Source organism: Haemaphysalis longicornis, unplaced genomic scaffold, assembly GCF_048455015.1.
Source record: "Haemaphysalis longicornis isolate Haplotype H1 unplaced genomic scaffold, Haemaphysalis longicornis Haplotype H1 scaffold_1, whole genome shotgun sequence".
Taxonomy (NCBI): Eukaryota; Metazoa; Arthropoda; class Arachnida; order Ixodida; family Ixodidae; genus Haemaphysalis; species Haemaphysalis longicornis.
Window position 1 is genome coordinate 441,906,949 of NW_027526203.1, and position 25,670 is coordinate 441,932,618.

The 25,670-nt window shown below is 47.4% G+C and overlaps 2 protein-coding genes across 6 annotated transcripts in view; one reads left to right on the plus strand and one right to left on the minus strand.

The window, feature by feature from the left end:
* The window catches only part of LOC144155851 (uncharacterized), a 1,021,707-nt gene that overhangs the window by 753,846 nt on the left and 242,191 nt on the right, over window positions 1-25,670 (plus strand). The gene's annotated exons all lie outside the window — the stretch shown is intronic.
* LOC144155846 (uncharacterized) overlaps window positions 1-25,670 on the minus strand; it is a 75,395-nt gene that overhangs the window by 34,490 nt on the left and 15,235 nt on the right. The window contains exon 1 of one of the 2 annotated variants that reach the window (XM_077687524.1): window positions 24,147-25,592. The exons of the other annotated variant lie outside the window; for it this stretch is intronic. Coding sequence (XP_077543650.1) covers window positions 24,147-24,170 — 24 coding nt within the window. The 5' untranslated portion in view covers window positions 24,171-25,592. Of the gene's footprint in view, window positions 1-24,146; window positions 25,593-25,670 lie in introns of those variants that run through there. 2 annotated transcript variants of the gene reach the window in all.

Below are 25,670 nucleotides of genomic sequence, written 5' to 3' on the forward strand. Positions count from 1 at the left end.
CGAGTTCGCAGAACGCGCGCATACTGACAATGATGCGCTAGCGACATCTCGTTGGCGTGCTGTTGCCGCAAGCACCGACTGCTTGCGGGCAGTGAGCACAGGCCTGAATCAGCACACCCTTGGCCTGGTGGGAACTAGCTTTTTACGATAGAGACATGAGTGAGGCAAGCTCCGAATATGCGAGAAAAGCGCATTGCATTTGAGCGTCTGCGGTGACGTGGACGGCGTTCATCCACTGCGTAGGCCTCGGCTAGTGATTGCTACGATTCCAAGCCGTCCTGGGAGGTTTATCTTAGGCATTTGACAGCCGACAACATGGCAGAAGCGCGGTACGACGATTATTGAGACATCGAGAATGCGCATCCAACGTCGGATGTCAAGCATATTGTTTTACAGAACCGAAACCGAAACTTGTTTGAATGTTAACCTTGGACATCGTCCAATCAAGGTGCATCTCCTCCCGTCGTCACAGTCTTTAGTCGGTGCGGCCGCCACAGACCGCGCGTGGTAGTTTTTCTTCTTTCCCGCTTTATAAAATAATTAACGACTGATCAACCGGATAAACGATGAAAAGTGTGTTAATTTGAGCCAGTCTATGCAGTGCAAGCAAAAACGGGAGCTTGACAAATTCATTTCAGTGTCCCTTTAAGCACCCGCTGCTGTCGTTTAGCGTAGTCCCTCAGGGTCAGCCTCGTAACCGAGACAAAGAAGAGGCCACCAAGATAGAGCAAACATGAAATCGGAGGGTGAAAGTATGGCAAAAGTGTGAGAGGGAAGGCGGTATGCCGAAGCCGCGCGGGACATGCTCCCCGGCTGTTCGGGCTACGAGATAACGTCAGAGCATAGCGCGAGCCGTCGTGCGTTCGCTGATGACGCGATCACTTCCTGCGACGCAGGAGCTATACGCCGTCGCCGAGAAGGCGGCAGTTCGTGCTTCGCTCAACATTCACATTAGGGAGTGTCGTAATTGTCAGTCACTATATGTGTTTATAAAACTGCGGGTTCATGGGCCAAGGATGAAATCAAATAGAATTATATATGAATGACCTAAACTAAATTAATAAAAAGAAACTTGCCTACATAAAGCGTAATTTTATCACATTCTCACACATAAGCCACCTTAAGTGTCCCTGTGAGCCTTCCATATCGCTTCAGTTAATTCTGTAACCGTTGACCTCCCGTGGAAAACATTTTGCAGTAGCTTGTACAGTTAAAGGAACTCTGCAAACCTTCCGATAAACGCTTTCACTCTTTCCTTCGCGTCTGGAAGCACTGCCAATGCTCCAGCTATCGCCAGCACCGAGCGGTACTGCCTGCTTTGCTCGTCACAGCAGACGCGCCTTCCGTTTCTGCATTGCTTTTGTGACTTTCTTTTTACAGCGGAACTGTTTAAGCTTGAGCTTGGTCCGGTGGCGTTAGTAAAAAAATACGAAGAACTAAATCCGCGCCGCCTTTAAATGTGCACCACCGCAGAAAGGATGTTATAATAGTGAAGCCGGCTTTCGCGCCGGCTCGAGTGTGAGCACAAGAAGCTCATGCGTATGCGCTCCCTTTACTATACCATTTCAAAGGTTATGGTCTTCTTAGGCTACTAAAACGCAAAAACAAATTGGCGCAGCTTGTACTAGTGTTGTAAGGCTGGAGAAATAATGCAGCTGAGGGTCGACCTCACTTCTTCCCCCCTGGGACCCGCTGTCAGTGTTGGGGACCGACGGGAACGGCCTTGTAAAATCCGGGTAAACCTGGCATCAACCCTCAACACTTAGCCTACCTAGCAACAACACCGCGAAATCTAAAAGAACTTAGCGAAGCCCGCCGAAACCTAGGAAAATTTAGCAAAATCGGAAGAAGCCAGGTCGACCCTCAGCCCCGCGGTTCTTCCAGCCTTGTGCCACTAGAGGAAGCTGCACCATTTTTAATAGCGGAGCTGTTGTTGCTGGCCGTAATGTGTGCGGCGTCATCAAAAAACCTCGGGTCATAATTACTCCCTCCGCTTCCCGATCCCGTTAGCACGTGGCGCTCGGAAAAAATACAAAGAAAACAGTTCACATGCGTCCACGCCTCACGAGGGGAGCACAAGACAACTCTCGCTACGGACGCCCAGTTCGCGAAGCCTGTTGTCGCCGGTTCTAGCCCGTGCTGACGAGTTCCACTTTCGGAAAAATATGAAAGCGTGCGGACAAACGATCCTCAGCCGCCAGTCATGCATGAAAAGAATGACAATATAGATGGCTATGACGATGACTACCAGAGTGAAACGCGACGACGGAACATGTAAATAAACAATTTCAAACCTAATGCAATGGATGGTTGAGCGTCCTTGAGTGCTTACATAAAAAAGAAATCATCCAGCTTCGCTGTGGTTCAAGCCTTGCGCGACTTATATATTGCAAGTATCTACAATTTTTTTCAGTGGCTATTGAATGGGTTCAATTCTGCAGCTGAAGAAAAGACAGCCAATAGCCGCTACACCGCTGTAATGACGTAATTCCGGCGATCGAAGAAGGAAAGGAGAGAAACATCTTTTGAGCAAGTTTCCAAGTTACCTGATGGGCATAGAGCAGTAATTTTTGGCTGAGGCGCTTTGCGACCCTCTAATCTAAGTATTGGATGGGTTGACTACGTTCGGAAGCATTTAAGATTTCGAAAAAAGTATAAAAAACGTTTACAGCAGGGTCCCTTTGAATCGCCCAAATGGGGACATTTGCATAAAGAAATATACCATATGAATTTGTTTGCACACCAACGTTACAATAAAACGAAAACGCAGCTCTAAAAAAATTCAACACACAAAACACTCCTTTTTTTTTTCTCTGAACACGTTTGAACCGGTTCGAACCGGAACGGTATGGTGCTCCGGAACCGAACCCGGAACTGAACCCGAAAGGCTTGAACCCGAACCGAACCCGAAAAAATTCCGGTTCGACACCCTGGTCCCTATGTTTTTGTTTTTCGGCTGCCAGAACTCTCCGCCGAGTGTTTGCACAACCGGAGAGAAGCAATTTTCTGTGATCACACTTTTCTTCGATCCAAATTTTCTTTAATCCAACCAAATCCACGCAAGGCTAACTATCGAATATCTGCCAGGAAACATGCACCCCGAACATTACATAGCCAGGAGAAAAAATCGGGCTGAAACACTCCATAAATTACACAGGAATAACCCAAAGCCTGTCTATGTAGATGCAGCAGAGTAAAGACACAAGGAAGCATACGTGGTTCCCGTAACGAACCCGCGTCTGCAAAAAACTTATAAACTCGGCGACTACACAAGCTAACCGCCCAGAAACCGCGGAAGAGGTGGGCATAGCCTTAGCCATCATGTAAAATCCAACCCCCCAGACAATTATTTCAGATTCAAAGACTGCAATCCAAAATTTTGTCCCAGGCAGATTACCACGAGTGGCACTCAAACTTCATGGGAAAATTTCGATCGATATCCTCAGATGAGACAATTTCCTTGACCTGGGCACCCGCGCACTCGGGCCTCAAGGGAAATCAGACGGCCCACGAACCCGCCCGAGGGCTCACGATCCAGGTAAGGCCTCATCTCTGACCCTATCCCGGGGTGTGGTCTGCGAGGGATCGCCTGATCACATTTCATGACGTCACTACACACTACCCCGTCTCCCACAGTATCTAGCCAGCGGCGGACCAGCGGGCCGCGACCAGCAACAAAGCGCTCATTTGCGTTTACTACAGACACCCTCCCCAACCCAGTCCCTCTTACTCACATAAGCCAATGTCTCTACTGAACCACGGCCTGTTGCCTGTGCGGATATCACGCCACCCTTTCTCACATCATATGGGCATGCCCACAAAATTCGTTCCCACTAATCACATCTGAGGAGCATGAGGCCTCGCTTCGCAGCTTCGATCTGGGCCTTCAGGTCCAGGGCTGTGGAAGTTGCCGTCGAGTGAAAGATGCGACCGGCTACAAGCGCCACCTGAATGGCATGGACCAGATTCAAGTTTTCTTTCTCTCTCTCTCGTTAATCTGAACTGACGTCGCTTCCACACAGCAGCGGTACATGGGCCGCTTAGAATCAAGTTTTATTCTCTCTCTCTCTCTCTCTCTCTCTCTCTCTCTCTCTCTCTCTCTCTCTCTCTCTCTCTCTCTCTCTCTCTCTCTCTCTCTCTCTCTCATCGGGTTGGCCCCACCGTCCCACTCGTTGCCCTGACATTAACGCCCGCACGGGTTGACCAGTTTTGTTCCCCACTCTGTAGTCCACTCGTGAAACGTACTCAGCCTCTCGATTTTGTATACTGGGACGGAATCCCCGCGATAGAAAAGGCATTTTTGCTTTAGCATTAGGTCGATCCTATGCGGCTGCAACAGATCCTGACCTACGAGGCCCGATGTCCTGTCCGGCAGCGGCACAGCGTCGGAGCAAATGTAGCTGGGACAATCAAAGCTTTCGTTACCGATTGCGAAGAGGGAAGTAGAAAGGCCTCCCGTGCCGAGGTCTACTCCTGCGATCCACACAAACCTCACTTTGACATATTATCCTGTTTCATGCACATACCTGTCTCCTCTCCTTGTCAGCAGATCAAAAAACCTTTTCTTTGGTAGTGTTATCCAGGATCCGGTGTCCACCAACAGATCGCAAGTGAGTCCATTCCGTACAAATTTGAAATCGGGCAAGACTCTCCAAAGGCACTCCCACTCCTGCTCTCCCCCCAACTGGCTCTGTTGCGGGGGACTTTACGCATTTTTTGACTCCGTTGTGCTTTTTGTTCCGTGTCCATCGTCGTGCGCATCCTCTAGTTTGTCTGACTAGATTAGAAGTGTAGCTGGGACTGTTTCTGACCATGTGCCCATAACTTCTACAACCATCGCAGCGGACCTCCCTCTCGTGTCTCCGGAAATCCCTTCTATTATGGGATCGTATATCCTTTCGAAGGCGGTCCAGCCAACCGTCCAACCATAGGCAACACTTGCGTCAGCGCTTTCGCTTTTTAACTACCTTACCAGCCGCACTTTTTCCACATTCGAGGACCAAAACTCATTACGCTCTTCGTCTACGGCTGCCTCTGAACTCCCTTCAAAAGTAACCGACGCAGAATTTGTCTTTCATCTGCTCGAGAACCAGCTCTTCGGCGTACATTCGCCTGGCATTATCAGGCCCCGACTCTCGCGGTAGGGTTTCGTTACCAAGTAAGCGGAGACGGATGGCAAACGCACGAGCGTACTCACTCAGCTGCTGTCTAGCGAAGGGAAACCGCCTGAGCTTTAAACTGGGACGATCCCTTTAAAGGTAAATTTTTTTAATGTGGCAATTGTTCCCGCAGCTTGCCGAAAGGGCTCTGCACTCGAGTAGGCTCCACCCATTTTAGACGAGACAGTCAGTGCCTCAAGCTCGTTTCGCCCGGGGCATGCATTCCAGGTTTTGCCCAATGATTTCCACGTGGACCCAACTTCTGACACCAATGTGATGGGCTGGTTTCTTAAAGTGGCCCTGGGTTGTTACTGCACAGACACAGACGAATGAATTTCTTTAAGTATTTAATGGGACCAACTAGCTCGATCTCTTTCAAGGCTCTTTTTTCACTTTGCTGCGTCGGCGCGATGCGGCGAATGCTTCGACGGAGGGCTGGTGTCCGCCGCGGTCACCACATGTCTACTTCGGCGCGGTCTCGAACGAAGGATCAGTGGGGTCAGGCTGCTGCGGCGCGTGCTTGGACGAAAGGTTGGACGTTTGCCTCGGTCAGGTTGCTGCGGCGGTGCGGGAACGAGGGCTGGACGCTGTCTAGGTGTGGAGGCGAATTTGCAAATTTCGGAATTTCTTGCAGAGCGTTGACTCCCAGCCTAAGCAAGAATGAGGACGTTGTGGGCCTTCACGGAGAACTTGCGATAGCCGGAACACGGCTCCCAGTGCATAAAATGACAGAGGCGAGGTTACACCATGAAAGTAAGGTGTACCTGCGAATAACCGTAGTCTACAGCTGTTACTTGCTTCCTGCCAGCTGTATACGATCGACGAACTTTGATGAAATCCACTTCGTGCAGCTCGAGAACGCCGCTTCGGCAGCTGTATTCCTCGTGGTCGGAAGTAACGATGTTTCGTTCCACTCCGTGCAGCCGTCACAACATCGCGCACCAAAGTGGTCACCTCCCGTAGGATTCAAACACGGTGCCGAACCCTGCTAGTGGCTCACGCTGCTTCTCCGTCGTTTGAAGGCACTCACAAGACACTTGTATCGTACACATTCGCATGCTGCATTGCAAAACGGCGACTACACAGCGACGAAACTAGCGAAACCCATCGAAATGGCGAAACTGCGCCGCCCAAAATAAAAGCTATTCAATAAATAAGTAGGGAAACTCTTCAGAGTCAGGGAGATGTGGGCCCTGCGTGCGCCCCCCCCCCCCCCCCCCCTCTAAGCATATGAAGAGCAAGCGTATTGACGAGGCATCTGTGGTGTAAAAACGGAATTTTGCCTGACTTTCACCTTAATGAGTAAACGTATTCAATAAGGCATGCTTATGAAATTCCGTAGTGTTTCGTAGTGTTTTCAAGGCATTTCCTTATAGGCTCCGGACAGCGCCCAGAGGGCGACACGGAGCCCGCGACACCCAGCGCCCCCTTCGGCAGTATGCGCAACACTGGGTCGGTCCCCGCAAGCCGGTACGCTGCTGGCTCGGGGACGCTCTTCTTTTTGCAGCGCGGATTAAGCATATTAGTCGCCCCTTTTGAGCTTAAAACGAAGTAAGAGATTGTAAAGCAATCCTGCTACGTAGTGCATGTGAATGGAGAAGGATTTATTCGGTGGAACTTACGTATGAGAAGGCATATGAAGGCCGCATAGGCGTGATGCCCAGAAGAGAAACGCTTGTACAGCCTGACTGCGGGGCAAACATTTCTCAAGATCAACATGTTTCGCTTCAAAAGAAAACGTAATTTATATTGCTCACTCCACAAAAGAGGAGGCTTTGTCTCCAAATATATCAGACGTTGCGCGATGTTTCCGTGTGGGTATTCCATCCATGTGAGTGCACTTGCATGTGACTCTGGACCACACGGGAGTTACATACAGGTCTTTGATCCGAATGTGATGCTCCATACATGTAACAGTATGAAATTCACGTTTGTTGGGGTATAGCGAAAGTGCGGACGTTAATAAGTGCCCGCTTCGCCGAGAAACTTTTGGGCTTCCAGTTGTAGCCCACTACGTTAGTTGCATATACGTAAACACGCCCCCAAAAAAGAAACTCATCACGAGAAGGCTTTCACAAGAAATTCCTTTGGATAGGGATGGGATGGGGGAGGGGTAAGCAGAACATCTAATAGGCGTATCGGAATAAATTACGGAATATTCATATTCGGGCATTTTTTTTCTCTCCACGCCAACGGGTTCGGCAGGAGACCTCCCTTAGGAAGGAATAGTAGCGCTTTTATTACCGTCAACACTTTTGCAACAAAAGTCACGGGAGAAAAAATTTAGTTCCCTGAGCACACCCATGCACTGGTCCGGAGTGACCGCAATCACAACGGATGGGATAAATAAAGTTTGTCCTCCTCCTCCTCCTCCCCGAACGCGAAATTTTTTTTCCTATGTACATATTGTTCCAACTTTGATTGCGGCACGTCTCTATTTTTCGTTGCTTTTCAGTTGCTTAGACAATAATTTCATTGTTTCTTTTGCAAGAAGAGGCGGTGATTTTATGCTATCCAAATGCTCGCGAAACATTTGGGAACATTAACGCCAATAAGTGTCCGCGCCCCATATGTGGTTATATGTATTTAATTCGGCGGTATAAGCACGTGCACGTGGAATATTAGATGAAGTAGAGTAGAACCGCTGGGTGATAAACTACTCTGCTATACCTGTGTTCGGGGGCCCTCTTTGTTACCAAATTTAATGCGCACTTGTGTGTATTTACCGCCTGCTAGCCACCCTACTAGCAAGCTTCTCGTACACCAAGGCAGCATGTAATCCGCTCGCTTAATGTGGGCCTTTCAAGATTCAGTAAACATGCTCGGTATCTGCGAAAAAAAAAAAAAAAACAGAGAAGAAGAATCCGCGGGAGAATGCAAAGCCTTGAACACATGCTTCCCAGTTGTGCTAGCCTACGGCTCGGCAGCGAGGCGACAGCATTTTATCAGTGCCCCGTTCTATTTGGAGGCTTCCCCCCAACTGTATAACATTTTGCATGACTTTGTTGCACTATGTAGTACATATACGCGCAAATAACGGTATAACAAACGTTTTTTTGCTAAGTTGCGTTCACTGGCGCTGAAGGCGGTCGGCGCGGCGGGACCGACCCAGAGTTGCGCGTGTCTGTCGCGGCTGCCGCTGCGCTCGCGCGGCAAACTTCGCTGTCCGGAGCCTATGGCCAGCGGAGACAGCCGCCAACAGCTGATTACAACATCAACATTTTGTCTACAGATGGCAGGCTAATTGAGTTTCCACTGTTTTATTTTTCCCAAGACAAAAAAAAACTATCTCGATATCGTTTTTTCATACATACTCCGTATGAAAAGTTTCAAACCTATGCATTGAAGAATTCTCGTTTCAATACGTCAACTGTAAAAGAGGGCGACAGCAACATCGTAATTTTAAAGACGCAAATGAGGCTCTAGTAAATAATTATGCAGAACTTTCAAAAACTTTTAGGTGATCTCACTGCATTTTTCTAGAAATCTAGGAACATTGTTACCAAAAGGAGCGTAAATCTGCTAACGCTCTTGTACGTAATTTCAAAGAAGTTTTCAAAAATGTTATTCAAATACGGGCATATATAATATATTGTTTTCTTTTCTGAATATTAATTAAGTCAGAACGATAATAAATTTGTAAAAATTTGGGTTTTGAAAATACGGCAACCATGTGTAATTTTTGCACAAAACCAGGCAACAAGTGACACACAATAAATTAAAACTAAGTTGATTATTTTTGCACAAACTACACATAAAATGTATTTGCTTTTGTTTTACGCTGTAATATTGAGAGAAAATGTCATATTTTGTTAAAAGTCAAAGCCTCGCTGAAAGTATGAAAGTATGGCAAAGCGGGTAGTATCAGAGTTGCTGGATATAGACAGTTGCGAAACTCCCCATAGGCCCCATGTATCGAAAGCCGGTCTTCGGTTGCCCCCCTGCGCCGGGGCAAGCACGGGGCAAGTTGACTAGCCTGTCGTCTGTCGGCAGGACGTTGAAGCAGTACTCAAGTGCTTGCGGCTGCTGCCGTAAGTCATAAAAAGAAAAGCCGCAAAAACACAAGTAAATTTTACGTAATTATTGTGTTTTAATTTAAAAAGCAATCTTTATTTTACAGAATAATTTTGAATAATAATAGTTTAGCAAAGTTCCGTTTTTATCTCCTAGGTGCCGCGCGCGTCGACTTGCCCCTCAGCTTCCACGGAGTGGGGGGGCTAGCGCCGCCCGGATTCTGAAGCGGAGTTTCGCAACTGTCTGTATTGAGTAACTCTGGGTAGTATGGCAACATTGTTACAAACATCAAACACAACTTAAATACAGTTTTGTTCAATTTAATTTGTTTTTAATCCGCATAGACAACGCACATAAGGTTATAAGTTACGTTTGTACAGTTTTAAGTGCGTTTTGGATTATGTGACGCAACCAGAGAGGTCACATGACTTTGTGACAGCAGCGCGGCCAATTTGAATGACGTTGGTTCTGTGGTTTCGCGCCAGTAGTTTGGCGTTGGGCACTCGTGTACTCTAAACTTGATGATTAGGTTAATGAAATCTAGTTATGATTTATATTTAATGAACCGCCCGAGCAACATTTTAAAACTGAATGCATACGGATACAACGGTAAAAGTCCCCACAGCCTGTAGCTTTTGTTTATGTAGGCCTGCAGTGGCTTTCGCTTAGAGGACGACCAAGGTGGTGGTGGTGAAAAAGTTTATGTTTTGAGCCTAGTGATGTGGGAGTGGTCGCTCACTCCAGGGCCCGTTTTCCCGTACGCATAAGTTCGCGATTAAGTTCCCGCTTACAAATAAGACGGCAACAAATCGAAGTCGGCCGCGGCAATTAAGCCGGTTGCCAGAAAACCCGACGGAAACGCCACCTTACCCGAGCGCTTGTATCAGCTTCGGGCAAACGACTTATTACCTAGACAATGCTAAAGTCGTAGTTGAGAACTTATTCCCACACTTATCGCGTTCGGGCAAACGGGCCCAGGAAATTATGTGACAGCTGTAATGTTTCAGCCTCGGAGACCACGAGTTCGGAATGACCTTTCAACGAGGGAAGGCGAGGGAGTGACACGTACTATTGCAGCCCTGGCAATGCAAGTGAGAACGCATTTCGTGGGATTTTCCACTGGTTTCACTTGATGCTTAGGTAAAAAAGAAGACTGCTGTATTTTGTATGATACAATGCGTAAAAATCAACATATTTACCCGTCCCCCATAGATGTAAATCATGTATGATTATACATCAGGCATCATAGAGTGGCAGGTGAAGAGAGAGTCGTAGAAGAACGAGAGAGATGCATATATTGAGGGTATGCGAGCGCAAAGAAAGGAAAAAAAAAAAACGAATGGATTTAGAAGGCATGAGAGTTGACAGTTTAAGAAACCGATGAGCTACATGTGCACAAGGCACGTCTAACATGCGACACGTGCAGCATACTATCAGTCTGACGCCTGCAACAAATAAAGAGCGAGGCCGTGAAGATAGCGGTCACTTGCTCCTTCGACATTTATATCGAAGCAACTGAGTCGTTTTTGGGGCGTGGATAGTTGTGTTAGTGAGAACGTGTTGGTTCATCACCTTCATTGAAGGTTCTGTCCTGTTTTCTTCGTCTACCCATTACTTTCAATTAGTGCCGCCATCGTACAATCGTGCTGATATTGAAATCCACACGTAATCAGCGCAGAAGTGCCTTAGAACTGCCGTTCTTAACCTTAACTTTGCGATGTATGAACCACAACAGGAGTGTACAAGTACACCCTTGAATGCAACATAATCTCAATTCCCGACATCAGCAGAAGCTCCTTAATGGGAATTCTCGGATAAATGTTTAAGCCGCGCTGCGATGCATTGAAACCTTTTAGAGTCGACTTCACTACAACGCACTAACTTATTTCTATGAAAACATTTTTCAAGTATAAAAGTAAGGCCCGAATGCCTTTTTGTAAACACCAGCACAAGACTTCCCGTGGAAACCGATACACCGTACCCTTTTAAAGTCGCCTTCATTACTACACAAAAATGCATTCGTATTTGTTCGCGAACCAGATACCGCATGGGAGGGCACGTGACTCGGGGAAAAAGTAAAATGGCCGTTCGAGAAAAATATTAACCACCAGGGAAGTCAGGAAAAGAAATAAAAAGCGAGAGTGAGTGGCGCTTCCGATGGAGGGCACGACACCCGCAGATTTTCGATATTGATTTCGATGGCAATATAGGAAGGCCGATATCAAAATATGAAGGCCATAGCACATAAAAACTCCCTCCCTAACTCCCTAAGTATATCTACGTAGCACTATGCGCCGAGCATTATAGAAGTCGCCCTCACTACCGGACAGAAAATTTCTGCACGCATTACTTACAGTTATTGTATTTCTTGCTGTACTTGAGTTGTTACTTTACTTCCACTTGTATATCTTCCATACGCCCTTTCTGCTTGGACCAAGCGTTGTCCGTAGTGTGTATGAAAGAAAAAATAAATAAGCAGATAAAAACATTATAAATAAATAAATAAATAAATAAATAAATAAATAAATAAATAAATAAATAAATTCCCTCCTGTGAAGGTATTTTAAAGACGATAGTCTTTCTTGGGCTACTTGAACGGAAAACTTTTGGTCGGTCTGTCTGTATGTCTGTCTGTCCATCTGTCACGCGATTCAGCCAGCCGGCCAAAATGAAACATTGTCTGCGCAGTAGTCTTATATACTCACAGCGAAATCTAAAGTCCGGTGTTAATGTTCATACTTGTCAACATTTTGAACAAGAACAAGACATTGCGCAAATATGAACCTGAACATCAATACATGGGTGATATTTGCAGTGTTCCTTTATTAAAAAAACTTACGGATGCTTGCTTTTTGCGATAGCAAATAAAATACCACATCAACTGCAAAAAACGGTCGCCTGCTGTGGCCCGCGCTACCTCGCGGAATTCTAAAAAATCAAACAGTAACAGCAACGAAAGGTTCCACTAGACAGGTTCCGCGTTCTGCTTGGAACGCTCGTGGAGGTAGACAACCTGGTTCTATAAATGTTTAGTAGGGTGCTTCGACTCACTCGCGTCTCCGCCGTACGGCAGCGCTGGCATCCAGGCACCCGATTGGGAGAAGTGGGACGCGGAGAATTTAAATTGACTTGAGCAAACCAATAGCGTGTTATCTTGGAAGGAACGAGACGGGAGAGGAAGATCACGACAGGTGCGCCGGAAAGAGAAGGGATGCATTTACTTGCCAGGGGCGCCAGTCGACTATCGTCTTGCGTCAGCATTTGCAACGAAATGAGCAGATACGCGGCCAATTTTTTCAGCAACAATTTGAGTGGTTGAATGTGAATATAAAGCATATATCTAGCTAGCATATATCTTATGCGGCGAACGTGTGTCACGTCATGTATTACAGAAGGAAAGACTGGTACCGCTTAGAAATAAACGCTTACGCGTTGAAATAATACACGACTTAACAACGAAGGCAGTGTTAGCGTTGCTGCTTTATTGTCTTTTTTTTTTCGTTTCACCAGTCATGATTCTCTAAAGAAATGTAGCAAGGATTTATTGAGCGCATTCAGCAAAGATGTAGACCGCTAGCAAAACCAAACTGGTACACCCCCCGGGCCGTAAAATTGATCAATGTGTGCCTCCAGTCACTTCTCCACTTCCTCAGTCCGCACTTACCCGCTGAGAGTAATTTTGCAATTATTATCAGAAGTCAAAGAATTATAATGACCTCACAGTCTCATCCAGGCTTCCATCCTCTCATCGACAAACTTAACACCGTAATCAGGAAAGCAACAAAGCAAGAGCTGGGCCTTCCAATGAGCGTGTCCGCAGAACGGTTATTAAGTGTTGGGCTACACAACACAGTCAGCGAGGTTATTGAAATTCACCTGTTTAATCAAAAAGCCTGCCTAGCATGAACCAAAACTGGCGGAAACGTCGTTACACAATTAAAATTGACTCCAGTGGGGACGCTGTCCCAGCAAAGGAAATGCCGGAGATGCACATCATCCGTCCACTGCCTAAGAATATGCATCCCATTCACCATCAGGGTGGGCGAGAAGCAAAAGCCAAAGCTTCGGAAAAAAAAAAAGGATCTCTGCCCGCAGTGGTTTATATAAATGCAGCCACGTACCATAAAAGACAGGCCAAAGTAGCGTTGGTGACAACGAAGACGGACCTCGTCGTCGGGGCAACCGTGCCGCAAGCCTTAACGCAAAAAGCGCAAGAAGTAGCCGCAGCATTAGCTCTCTCACTTACGAAGGCATATACCATAATTACAGACTCAGAAGAGGTATGCAGGAGTCTCACGTCGGGCTGGGTGGTTCCAATGACGTACCGCATGCTGTCAAGCAAGCTACCAGACAGGGTAGTCGAGGTGGTGTGGGCGCCGGCCCACTCCTTGCTTTGGGGGGGGAGGGGGGAGGGGGGCAATGATCAAGCCCACCGTAAGGCCCGAAGTTTCGTCGGCAAGGCAGCGTAGGACTGGCCTGAACCTATATATGCCACTCACGACCTACCAGGAAATTACCGAGTACTACGGACTCGGTCGCAGAACGCTTGCGTTACCCCACTTACGACTCACAAAGAACCAGAACCTACACACAGACTTGCGCAAACCAACACGAATCCCCACCCAACACCTGATGTGTTCCTAAATCAACTCAAAATCCAATGCAAATTCTGCACGCAGTCAGAAACACTTCGGCACGTTATCCTTGAATGCACCCAGAACCAGAACCCTGAACCTCCACTCCTTCCTCATTCCCCCGAGCAGTGGGATACGCCGCCTTCCATCTCTCTCTCTCTCTCTCTCTCTCTCTCTCTCTCTCTCTCTCTCTCTCTCTCTCTCTCTCTCTCTCTCTCTCTCTCTCTCTCTCTCTCTCTCTCTATCTGGGCTGATTTACTCGTCGTCGATGAACACATACCCATTCGGGGTTGATGACGATGGCAGCTTCCATCAAAAGTTGAAATTAGTGGCTCAGTGAGCTCCTCAGAGCTGGTGACATGGTATTGTCCCTCCTGAGAAGAACATTGGTGCTGCCCTCCTCAAGGGACACTGAAGTGATTTGTAAACATTGCGGGATTACTAGCGCAAATAGTAGTCCGAAGTCCATAGGCCATGTTTCGACCACTCTGAGTGCGTTTAGGCGAATTTATGTAGTAGAAAAATCATTTTGATAATACTGTCCTCCTCTCTGCATCCTCGCCCATTTTCTGCGGCGTTTTCGTGTGACGTCAGGGGGCGATGACTTGGCTTGACTGCGCTACTGCACGGCTCGCCGACCTTCCGACAGAGTCAGTCGACCCAGCATTTAGTCCGCCGGCGCCGACGAGTCGTCGAGATTCGTTCGCTCAGTTTAAACTAAGCCACGACACGTTTGTGGATGGAAGAATGTGCCTTTCTTTACTTAGTTTGTACACTGTATCAAGTCCAGGTCACTCCACACAAGCGCTGCACAAGCGCACATGCGACACTTCGCTCACTGGTACGCTAGTAGAAAATTTCAGGCCACTTGAAGGCAGGAGAAGAGTCAGCGAAGTTAATATAGGTACTAAGGAAACGAAATCAACTGAAACTTTTAGCGTACAGCGTAAAACTAGGGAGCAGGAATCACTTTTTTGCCCTGGGTGAACAAGCACAGCGGTCAGCAGCACGACCACACATCTGCGAACGCTTTTCCGTCTAAGAAATGGAATTGCTAGACGTGAGATATTGTGGAAATTTGGGGGACGCTTACTGCGCGAGCGCTATACAACGAATAGTCACATAAGCTGCTTGAAATGCTAAAACTAAATAAAAGTATAAACTGGTTATACATTATATACCTTATATTTCTAATTCTGGCAGCGCTGGCCCGTGGCCGAGTGAAAAAAAAAATAACTCAGACAAGACAATTAACACAATACAAACACTAACGGACAGCAAAGGGTAAGCACGTCAGTCTAACAAAGGTCGGCACCATTTCAAAACTCAGGCAAGCAAACGCACGCATCCAAAAGATGCAGCCACTCCGGTGGATCACTCTGCGGTGCATAAACGCTCCGTACCAACGCCGCCTGTTCCCGAAAAATGCACTTGGTCGGCCTAGAGGGTTCCGCATGCCGATCAGTCATGCGGCACTTCCACAAGCTAAAAAATCCTAGAACAAAAACTTTTTGCTTTTTCCTAAAATTTCCATGCATTAAAGAAAAGGAATGGCCCGTTGGCCGAGTGGTCCCGAGCGCTAGGTATGTTATTTTGCAAGTCACAAGTTCGAAATTCTTTTTTTTTTTTTGCAAGTTGACTTTTTCGTTTTAGGCTGATGTTTTCTATACTGATTTCACCATTTTTGGGCCGTAACGTTCACTGCTCCACGAACTAGTTCACAGAACGCGCGCAGGCTGACACGACGCGCTAGCGAGTTCTCGTCGGCGTGCTGTTGCCATAAGCACCGACTGCTTGCGGGAAGTGGGCACAGGCCAGAATCAACAGACCCTTGGCCTGGGGCGAACACGCTTTTTACGACACAGGCATGAGTGAGGCAAGCTCCAAATATGGGGGAAAAGCGCATGGAATTTGAGCGTCTGCGGGGACGCGGAGGGCGTTCATCCACTGCGTAAGCCTCCGCTAGTAATTGCTACGATTCCAAGCTGTCCTGGGAGGCTTATCTTATGCATTTTACAGCCGACAACATGGCAGAAGCGTGGTACGACGATTACTGAGATGTCGAGAATGCCCATCCAACGATGCCGTCGGATGTCAAGCATGTTGTTTTACAGAACCGAAACCGAAACTTGTTTGAATGCTAATTTGGACATCGTCCAATCACGGTGAATCTCCTCCCGTCGTCACAGCCTTAAGTTGGTGCGGCCGCCGCAGATCGCGCATGGTAGTTTTTCTTCTTTCGCGCTGTATAAAATAATTACCGACTTATCAACCGGATAAACGATGAAAAGTGTGTTCATTTGAGCCAGTCTACGCAGGGCAAGCAAAAACAGGAGCTTGACAAATTCACTTCAGTATCTCTTTAAATAACAATTTAGCAGGTAAATTATAAGAGGCGGTGGCAGTCATCCCACTCATCTGAGCTCGGGATACTCGTCCGTGCATCTGATGATTTGCCACTATAGGGACACTGAAGTATGAAAGCAAGTTGGCCTATATTGGTGGAGTGGAGTGCCGTGAATGCAAATATACCCTTCGCAGCAGCAGCGGTTGCTTATTTACATGCACACAGAAAAAGACAAAAGCGTAAAAACAGGTATCGACGCCCCATACACTTTCTCGCGCTACTTTTTGAGACAACACGCATGTATTGCGAAGGCATGGTGAAAGAGGATTGCTGGAGCTAGTCGAATCATTTCTTTCGGAAACAAACACTGAGGAAGGAACTGTAAACTTAAAATGAATGTATGCGGGAACTTTCGCTGGTTTTTTGCTTTTTAAAGGACGTAAACCTCCGCTAGCAAACATTATAGAATTGGATGCCCTACCACAGGCCAAAGATTTTGTTTCAGTTTCAATTGAAATTTTTCGCGTTGCGCTACAAGCACAGTCAAACAGTGCGTGTGGGTGAACGCGAAAACCTGCCGTGCCCATTAGCGTTTGTATCTGCGACAACCAAAGGCAGAAGTCACATATTATTGGCTCGATTCGCTATACCTACCGGGACACGGCGGCGGCAAACTTAATCGAACGTGTGTTGCACACCTTTACTTTCCATTCCCTTCGGCCATGCTTCGATGATATGCGCAACGACCTTGGTTGGCGGATTGGGACGTTGGTTGGTTGGTTGGGTGGACCCTTAAATCATGGCGCATAGCCACGCGGGGGATCGGCCAAGAAGCTGCCTGTAATGATTAGGCTATGCCCCATTTATTTTAGAGAGAAAAAAAGAGTAAAGTAAGAGAAAAAGATTGAGAGCAGAAAAAGAAATCTTTGGATATAACAGAATTGTCAGGAAAAAAAATCACGAATGAAGACATAGCTGTCTAGCAGGGTATCCGGCCTGTCGCCGCAGCAAAGGAGTGAAAGGCGATCACGTCCTCTCTGTGGCAAACTCCTAGGATGGAAGAACCCAAGGAAAGAATAACGGTGGAAGATAACGGAAGATTAAGCCGATTAAACGTGTGTGGCAGAGAACGTCTTGTACTCAGCTTCTTTTTTGGGCGTGGGGTGATGAAGATAGTGACAATAGCACTGCTCAGGCTCCTTGTTTAGAGCAAAAAAAATTCTTTTCACCTCATAAAATTTCAGAAACCAAAATTATAAAAATGTTTAACGTTTTGGGAGTTCTCAGGAAGCAGAAGCTGTCTTAACTAAATGACCATTCTCAAACCTTGGGCAATCTCCCTGTCTGGGTATGAAGCTGTAGTTGCGCTACTATCATCATCATCTACACCCTTTCATAATCATCATCAGCGGGGCTGGCACTGCAGTGTAAGCTTTGCCACGGGCCTCACGAAGTTGGAACACGACTGCGCACCTGGGCGGTCGTTCATTTTGGGCGCTCCCAGTTCTGGCCGGGCCTTCAATCAAATTAATGTAGGAAGGCGCATCTGCCCCACGTCTGCTTCCTACAAAGCCCTAGATGTAGGTTAAGAGAAGGCACAAAACATCAAGCACAGTATGGGAATTTTCGTTGGGAATTCTCGTTGGGAATTTTCTCAGCAGTGTTTTTTTTTTCGGTAAGCCTACAAAACCGCACTAGGATTTCCCCCAAAAACGGCAACAAAAAAGTTACTACAACTGGGCGCCCACAATAAGTGGGAAGAAATCCAAGAAGCGCATCGAATTTCTCAATTTACACGCCTCCAACTCACCACTACAGGAAGAGCCACCCTCCATCGGCTAGGGTATTCGACACCACAACAGCAAGACGAGAAGGCACATTCCCGGGCCAATACCTACTTCATGCAATGTACCCCGTGCTCAACCCCGCACCTTGCAAATATGCCCCCACTCTGGCATCGTATAACACCTGGTATGAGGGTATCAACAAACCCCGTCGCTTAACCTATTCCCCAACCTACATACGGGCAGTAGATGGCACGGATGAACAGCTCCGACCTCTCCTCCCAGCGTAGCCTAGTGGAGAGGGCTCGGGTGGCCAGCGCAAAACAGGGTATCCCGGACTAGAGGAAACCCCCCACCAGGCAGGTGCCCAGACATCAGCACCTAAGGCTCGCCTAAATAAAGTTTACTCCTCCTCCTCGTACTCCTCATTTCCCAAAACATTACTTTCTACATAACATTTTCTCACTCTGGTTTCCATCTAGCTCTATTTCTTAACGACCTTTCAAACATGAGTTGTTAGTCCCTCTTTGCTAGTGTCAGTAAATAAAGGTAGCTTATTTAGTAGCTCTGGTCTTGGTCAACCCTCAGATTGGGTACGGCCGTTGATATCTTGGCCCCAACTAACCAACCATGCAACCAAGCTTTCAAGTGGCGGCACTGGTAATGCGTACATGGGTGGGGCCCTTTTCACCCCCGTCCCCTTCCCCTTTCTTCTCACAATAAAAGTTCTACTACTACTACTACTGGTAATGCGTAAGTGGGCTCTTATAGTTTGTGGCTGAGCTTCGCAAGCCGAAAACATCTGAATGAGTGGGACTGGCTGGGTGCGCCACCACTTTCAATCATCATTGCCGTTCGGAGCACAGAAAGGTCTTTTTGCTTAGCCTCGACCCCGGAATGCAGATCAAGGCCGGCCAACTGGCCTTGATCTGCATCTTGGGGCGAACTGGCGAAGATGCCTCTCGCGCCCAAGGGGTGCGCCGCCATTTCAGGGGGAGGAAACCAGGAATACTCCCGCTTCCCCTTCCTCCTTTCACCCAGTTTTGGGCAAAAGAATCTCATCATCATCATTGGTGTTGGCACTGTTCACTTTCCACGGCAACGCATGAGTACGACAAGAGATTGCTGAGAATGCGCAGGCCCGCCTAACAAGAAACTAGCGAAGGTTGCACTAAGTCGATCAAGGCCTGAACCATAGCGAAGCTGCAGGATTACTTCCTACGAGTGCACTGAAAGACATTGCCACGCATTCATCATCATCATCATCATCATGATCCTACTCAGGTCCACTGCAGGACAAAGGCCTCTCCCATTGACCTCCAATCGCTCCTGTCCTGCGCTGCTCGAGTCCACAGTTTACCCCCGAAGTTCCGTATTTCATCCCTCCATCGTATTATTGGCCTTCTTTTTCTACACCCATCTATTGGTATCCACACTTACCCTAATTGTCCACCGGTTGTCGGTTCGTCTCACCACATGACCATTCCTTTTTCTTTATTTGAACTATGATATCGTCAACTCTAGTTTATTCTCTGATCCAGGTAGTTCGTTTCCTGTACCTGAGTGTTATTTTTAACTTTATTCCTTCCATGGCCCGTCGAGCTGACCTAGGTTTGCTTTCTAGTTGTTTAGTAAGGCGCCAAGTTTCAGCTCCGTATGTCATCATCGGCAGTATGCACTGGTTGTAGGTTTTTATTTTTAGTGACAGAAGTAGCTTACTTTTCGTTATTTGAGAGCGCTTGCCGAGTGTTCCCCCAACCCATACCTATTCTGCACCAGATTTCTCACTCATGGTTAGGGTCAGTACTAACGATCTGTCCAAGGGAGTTAGTTATATTATTTTACTTCTTCTAGCGTTTCGTTTCCTAAGCTCAAGGGGACGTTTTTGGCATGTTTATTCCTCATTACTTTAGATTTATTCACTTTTTTTGTAGCCCCACGGCCGTGCTTTCTGATTGTAGTTTCTCAAGCATTGTTCGCATGTGTTCTGCAGTATCACTCAGCAAGACTATGTCGTCCGCAAACATAAAATGGCTCAAGTATACCCCGTTTATTCTAAATCCCATTTGTACAAGTACGCATTTGTACGCACTTGTGCGTGTTTGTACAAGTTCGAAATTGTTTATTTACATGTCCTCGCTTTGCACTGTGCTAGTATATAGTAGTCAACGTCATATGCATCGATATCATCATGTTCCTCATGCCAAGCATTACATGCGCGGTAGCGCTTGACGACAGCTGAGGCACAGCGGCAGCGCGTACGTGCATAACGCATGCGCGGCGTTCCTGGAGTCGTGTCGAGGCTCCGTGGAGCAGGTGTTGCTCCAGCTGTGGCATTGTTGGTTGCTAAGCACGCGAGGCGCTTCTCGGGGTTTACGCCAGTTTTTTGTTTGTTTTGTTTTTGATAAATCCACTGTGCGAGCCGGGGACGATCGGCGGTCGCCGCGAGGCACGCGCTCACGGGCACGCTCGGCGTTTTCTCCCTCAAGGTTTCCGCCAGATTTTTTTTTTTTTGCTAAAGCCACAGCGCTTGCCGGGGACGGTCGGCGGCCGCCGCGAGCACGCGCTCACGAGCGCTCGGCATTTTCTTGGTATTTTTAGCGCGTTACGCGCCACACATTACGGTCAGCTACAACAGCTGCGCTGTTAAAAACAAGAAGACCACAGCGACCAGACAGCTGCTCGCATTCAAGGTCACTTTCGCATTGTGGTTGTGACAAGTGGTTAGGAGTATACCTAGATATTACCGCACAATTGATAAATACCAGGCATCAAGCAAGGCTGAACGTACAAGGCCGTCACAGACCTATTTTTCCCCCGTGTGCTCACGAGCTCCTGCGCTTCTGCGCCCACGCTTTCTACGGGCAGATAGTATCAACGCGGGGACCTGCATTTGTTCACTGCTGTACCACGCGGCTCAACCGCTGGAACTTCGCGCGGTAACCGTGAGGTGTGTTTTAGGTTCTTGTGGTTTGTTTATAAAAGCTAGCTTTGAACGTCGAGTAATTGGAGCGAAATCTATTATGCGCCATGTCTCACAAGGTCATTCATCGCGTAGCAATGACCAAGAGGCGTCGGAGCGGAAGTTTGGCAGGTGTGACGTGACGCAACGTGATCCGCTAGCCTTGTGTGTGTGTGAGCGAAGTCTGTATTGCAGCCAAAGAGAGAAATAAAGCAGTAGAAAAAAGTGGTTGATATTGTCACGAGTAGAAAAGCAAGTGGGCAGTGGAACACACCACCATGCACTGCCTTCTCCGAATAAGACAAAGCTGTGTGGGCGCGTAGCTTGCGCGGACTATCGCTCATGCTGACAACGAGTAAAAAGATCACTTCCCAATCTACCATAGTTTGTTTCATTTGTTTCGCCGCCACGTAGCGATATTATTAGAGTTCCTGCGAAGTCTTGTCCTTCTCGAGAACCCCCGGCACCTCCGGGCTCCAGTGTAATGTGGCCTACCCAGAAAACGCAATGAACGAATTGCGGATTGCTGCCCCAACAAGCGCGTCTTGCCGTATAGAACACGTGACCTGGCAGTTTCGGCTACCTAACGTCAATTGTGCAATGACAGCCCGTTAGTAAAACTTGAAACCCTCGTGGGTCAGTCTCGAGTGTATGGCCATGCAACCCTACAAACCATGCGTTCCCGCTGGAACCACCAACGAAGGCGAAGTATTAAATGATTCGTTATGAAACTTTTATAGCTGAATATTGGTGGGGAGAATGAAAATTTTCTACGTATTTTCCAGCCTTGGACTATAGCGATTTTATTTTTCTCGTGTGCTCTTTGCGCATGCCAGTTCGATAGCGCTATGAAGAATTGCAAATTGGAAGTAAACAGGTTGCTGGTGGGCAACGTCACATTTTTAATTAGCAGAGTACCGGATCCACTTTAGTATGAGACAGTAGATTACCAGTGCGGTGGAGAACCCATGGAACGAGCTACAAGTGTGCAGAATACTCGGTGTCACATCACTGTCCGCGGAATTGGCAGATTTGCGACTAGTTACAAACAAGAAAATTCGCATTGACTGAACCGAATTACGCAAGCTGAATATGGTTTATATGCGGGGGGCTCGGTGGATAAGACGTTACGAAAACGAGAGTGAAGTCGCCGGTGTGATTCCCGGCCACTGCGGCTGTTTCTCTGGCGTAGGCGAAAAACAAAACCCCGTGTGTCGAGATTTCGGAACCCGTTAAAGCTCGCTAGGCGGTCTAAGTTAAATCCCCGGCCGCCACTGCGGCCCGCCCCAGAGTCTGGGTGTAGCTTTCTCTCGCATGTCCCCGATGTGAACTAAAATGGTTTGAACAATGAAGGGAAGTGCGCCTTCGAAGTAAAAGGGTAAGAAAAAAATGCTATCGAGTAGAAGCAAAAAAAAAAAATAATTGAACAGCAGAGCTTTTAAAAATGCCAGTGATAATGGTACTACAGAATGAATGACAAATTTAATGCACTATGGGCAATACTTTATTTTCGAGCGTGTTGACCAAGGCGCAGTGCCAACAAATGAAAGACACAAAACACGATTGTTTCTCATTTTCGATTTAACGCCCTTCTGAAATAGTTGCCTTAATGAAACATGGAATGACTACAGTGTTGCCCCCTAGCATACAAACATGTACGTCCCACTCCTGGTTTGTAATTGCGCAGCAATGGTATTTAGAGCGGCGGCTTCAGCTTAAAAACGCCACCGGCAGTTGCCCATTATACTGGTATCTAACACTGTAATCCCTGTAATCCCTAGAACCCATGTAATCCCTACACGCCCATCTTCTGGCATCACCTGGGAATTTCCAATTGTTTACAACTCCAGGATGAACTAACTAATAATAACAGGTAAATAAAATTTGGCGTAATGCTCGAGTCTTCTTACCGGCCAATTGCACGTTGAACAGTATTTTTCAAGACAACAGTTTTTCAAGACATACTTTTGATTCAGAGCTATGTAGCGTTCGCAAGAAATTTGGCCTGCCTCAAGTGTATTATGCCGCCGGAAGAGGACACGAAGAGACAAACCGAGGAGCAAGTCATGTACAGCGTCGCTGTAAAATCGGGTTGTCGGCTGGTTTCTGAATGCTTGAGCATTTCTATTTGGACTCAATTGACAACGATTCACGTCTGTCGGCCCGTAACGTTTTATGTGCCACTCTTTCGCAGAATAAGAAGATGCTTAAAATTCATATCTAATTCATTACAACGGCCTGAAAACATCCTTGCGATGCATTTTCGCATTGCAGTGAAGCCGACTTAAAGGAAACTCTGTGTACAGCGCTCTACAGAGATACATGGTCTTATGGGGGGGGGGGGGGGGGTATATAATATATAGCCTTAGGGCTTTCGTATTTTCCTACAAGACCGGCAATAATGTCCCTGAAAAATGCCTTCCCAGCAATGCTAATGTGTATAGTAGCGAAGCGTACTCCAAAGGGGCTCGGAGTATAGCACTTTATAGCGATACATGGGGTTTTATCTAATATACGGCCATAGGGCCTTCATATTTTCACGCAATAACTCTTATACTGCCCCTAGAAAGTCTTTCCAGAAAAACATTTGTGTATGGTAGTTAAGCTAAATTCAAAAGAACACGATAGGTAGTGTTTTATAGACGTATACACGGGGTCTTAAGAAGGTATTTAATAAAAATTAAAAAAACGCGTGCGAAATGTCAACAAAAGATAATAAAATCGAAAAACGAGTTGTCAATAAGCACGCCATATGGCGTTAGTTAAGGCCGCAAGACGCCGTTTTTAGCTTAAATGATGCTGCGGTTACACGAATAGGGGCCTAAAAGCATGGTTAATTCGCATCGACGATCAACTCAAAAACCAAACGAAAGGAAAGGTGTTTATGCATTTCTTTCTGGGTGCGATTTTGCTGGTGCGCGCAGCCCAGTACGATGACACGCACTCCTCGTACAGCGTGTCTAGACGTGTCCTTTGACAATTCCTTAAGTACTCGCTGGTGACCTTGTGGTCGATGGCGTGCACTATGCCCCTGACCCAACCCGGAGCTGGGTCTCCGTGGGAAGGCGCCCGCAGTGCCCCGAGTGACTTGTCGACGCAATGTCCTGTTCCGCGCATGTTGTCGATATCAAGGCTTGTGCGTTACTACAGCGGTGGTAACTACTGTGTCGAATGTTTTCCCGTAAATTATAAATCACAAATACAGAGCTACCGTTGCTAATAATATTATGCAGAGTTTTCGATTACCTGTTTGATGGCATGTTGATTCATTGGTGGGAAGCGTGCACTCCTAAAGCCGGCTTCTTCTCTTGTTAATTGCGTTTGGCGCCAATTCCGGTAATGAAAAGTCTCGGAAGTCGGTTATGCGATTAAGTATCACCTTCGTAAACCACGTGCATGTCACAGAGGGTGCGCTGATGGGTCCCCTATCTGTAAGCTATCTCACATCATCCTTTTTGTGGATTATAATCATGTTTGCGTTTTTTCTATGCCGGGAATATCCCCGAAGTTATGAGGCATTGTGAAAATGATTCCGCAACCTTTTCACTCACTACCCAATGTATCCACCATATGCAATAGATCAGCCGTTATTCTGTCGTAAGGTGGTGCTTTGCCTTGTTTCGTGTCTTTGAGCGCTTCCGCGACATCATTGCGGTTACGTCTGGAGCATGTTCTTCGAGGCGAGTCCTTTCAAATTTCCTTGTTCAGGCGTCGTCACCAGCGAACAAATTTCTAGAAAACTTTCCCCCTATTTACAATACGCCGTCCACGTTCTTTGCTTCATCAACAGTTTCCCTATTTCCATCCTTCAGTTCATACGCGGCGTTCGTGCGAAAGACTACGCCTTAGTTGTTCACATGGAATTTCACCTAGTTCCTTACAAACTACCGCATAAGAGCACGATCATACTCCTCTTGAGTGACAGGGGCGTTTCAACGCGCTCCTCAGTAACACGAGGTATACAAGAAGAGTGGGATCCGGCCCGAGCTTTCGACACTCTTTAGCATGAAGCAACGAAGGGCGCAGTCACGAGACCTCGCTCCCACAAAGGACTGGGGCCTTTCAAGCATACGCAGTGGGGTCTTCATCCGGGCTCATAGCGTTTTATTCCACTTCTCCGAAAAGCGAGAAGCGTAACATCCTGCAGGGTGCTGATCCGCACGCGCAGGTGCCACGCACGCACACTCCCACCCTAAACAAGAATGAGGACGTTGTGGCCCTTCGCGGAGAACTTGTGGTAGCCTAAACATGGCTCCCAGTGCATAAAATCGAATAGGCGAGGTTACACCGTGAAAGGAAGGGGCACCCGCGAATGGCCGTCGTCTGCAGCTGTTACTCGCTTCCTGCCTGCCGTAATGATCGACGAACTTTGATGAAATCCACTTCATGCAGCTCGAGAACTCCGCTTCGGCGGCTGTACTCCTCGTGGTCGGAAGGAACGAAGTTTCGTTCCACTCCGTGCAGCCGTCACAACATCGCGCACCAGAGTGGTCTCCTCCTGTAGGATTCAAGCAATTCAAGTGCACGATGCCCAGCCCTGCTAGTGGATCACGCCGCTTCTCCGTCGTTTGAAGGCACTCACGGCACACTTGTATCGTACACATTCGCGTGTTGCAAAACGGCGACTACACCACACACTACACTAGCGAATCCATCGAAACGGCGAAACCGCGCCGCCCAGAATAAAAGCTATCCAATAAACAAGTAGCGAAACTGCTTCAGATTCCGGGAAATGCGGGCCCTGCGTGCACCCCCCACTATGAAGAGCAA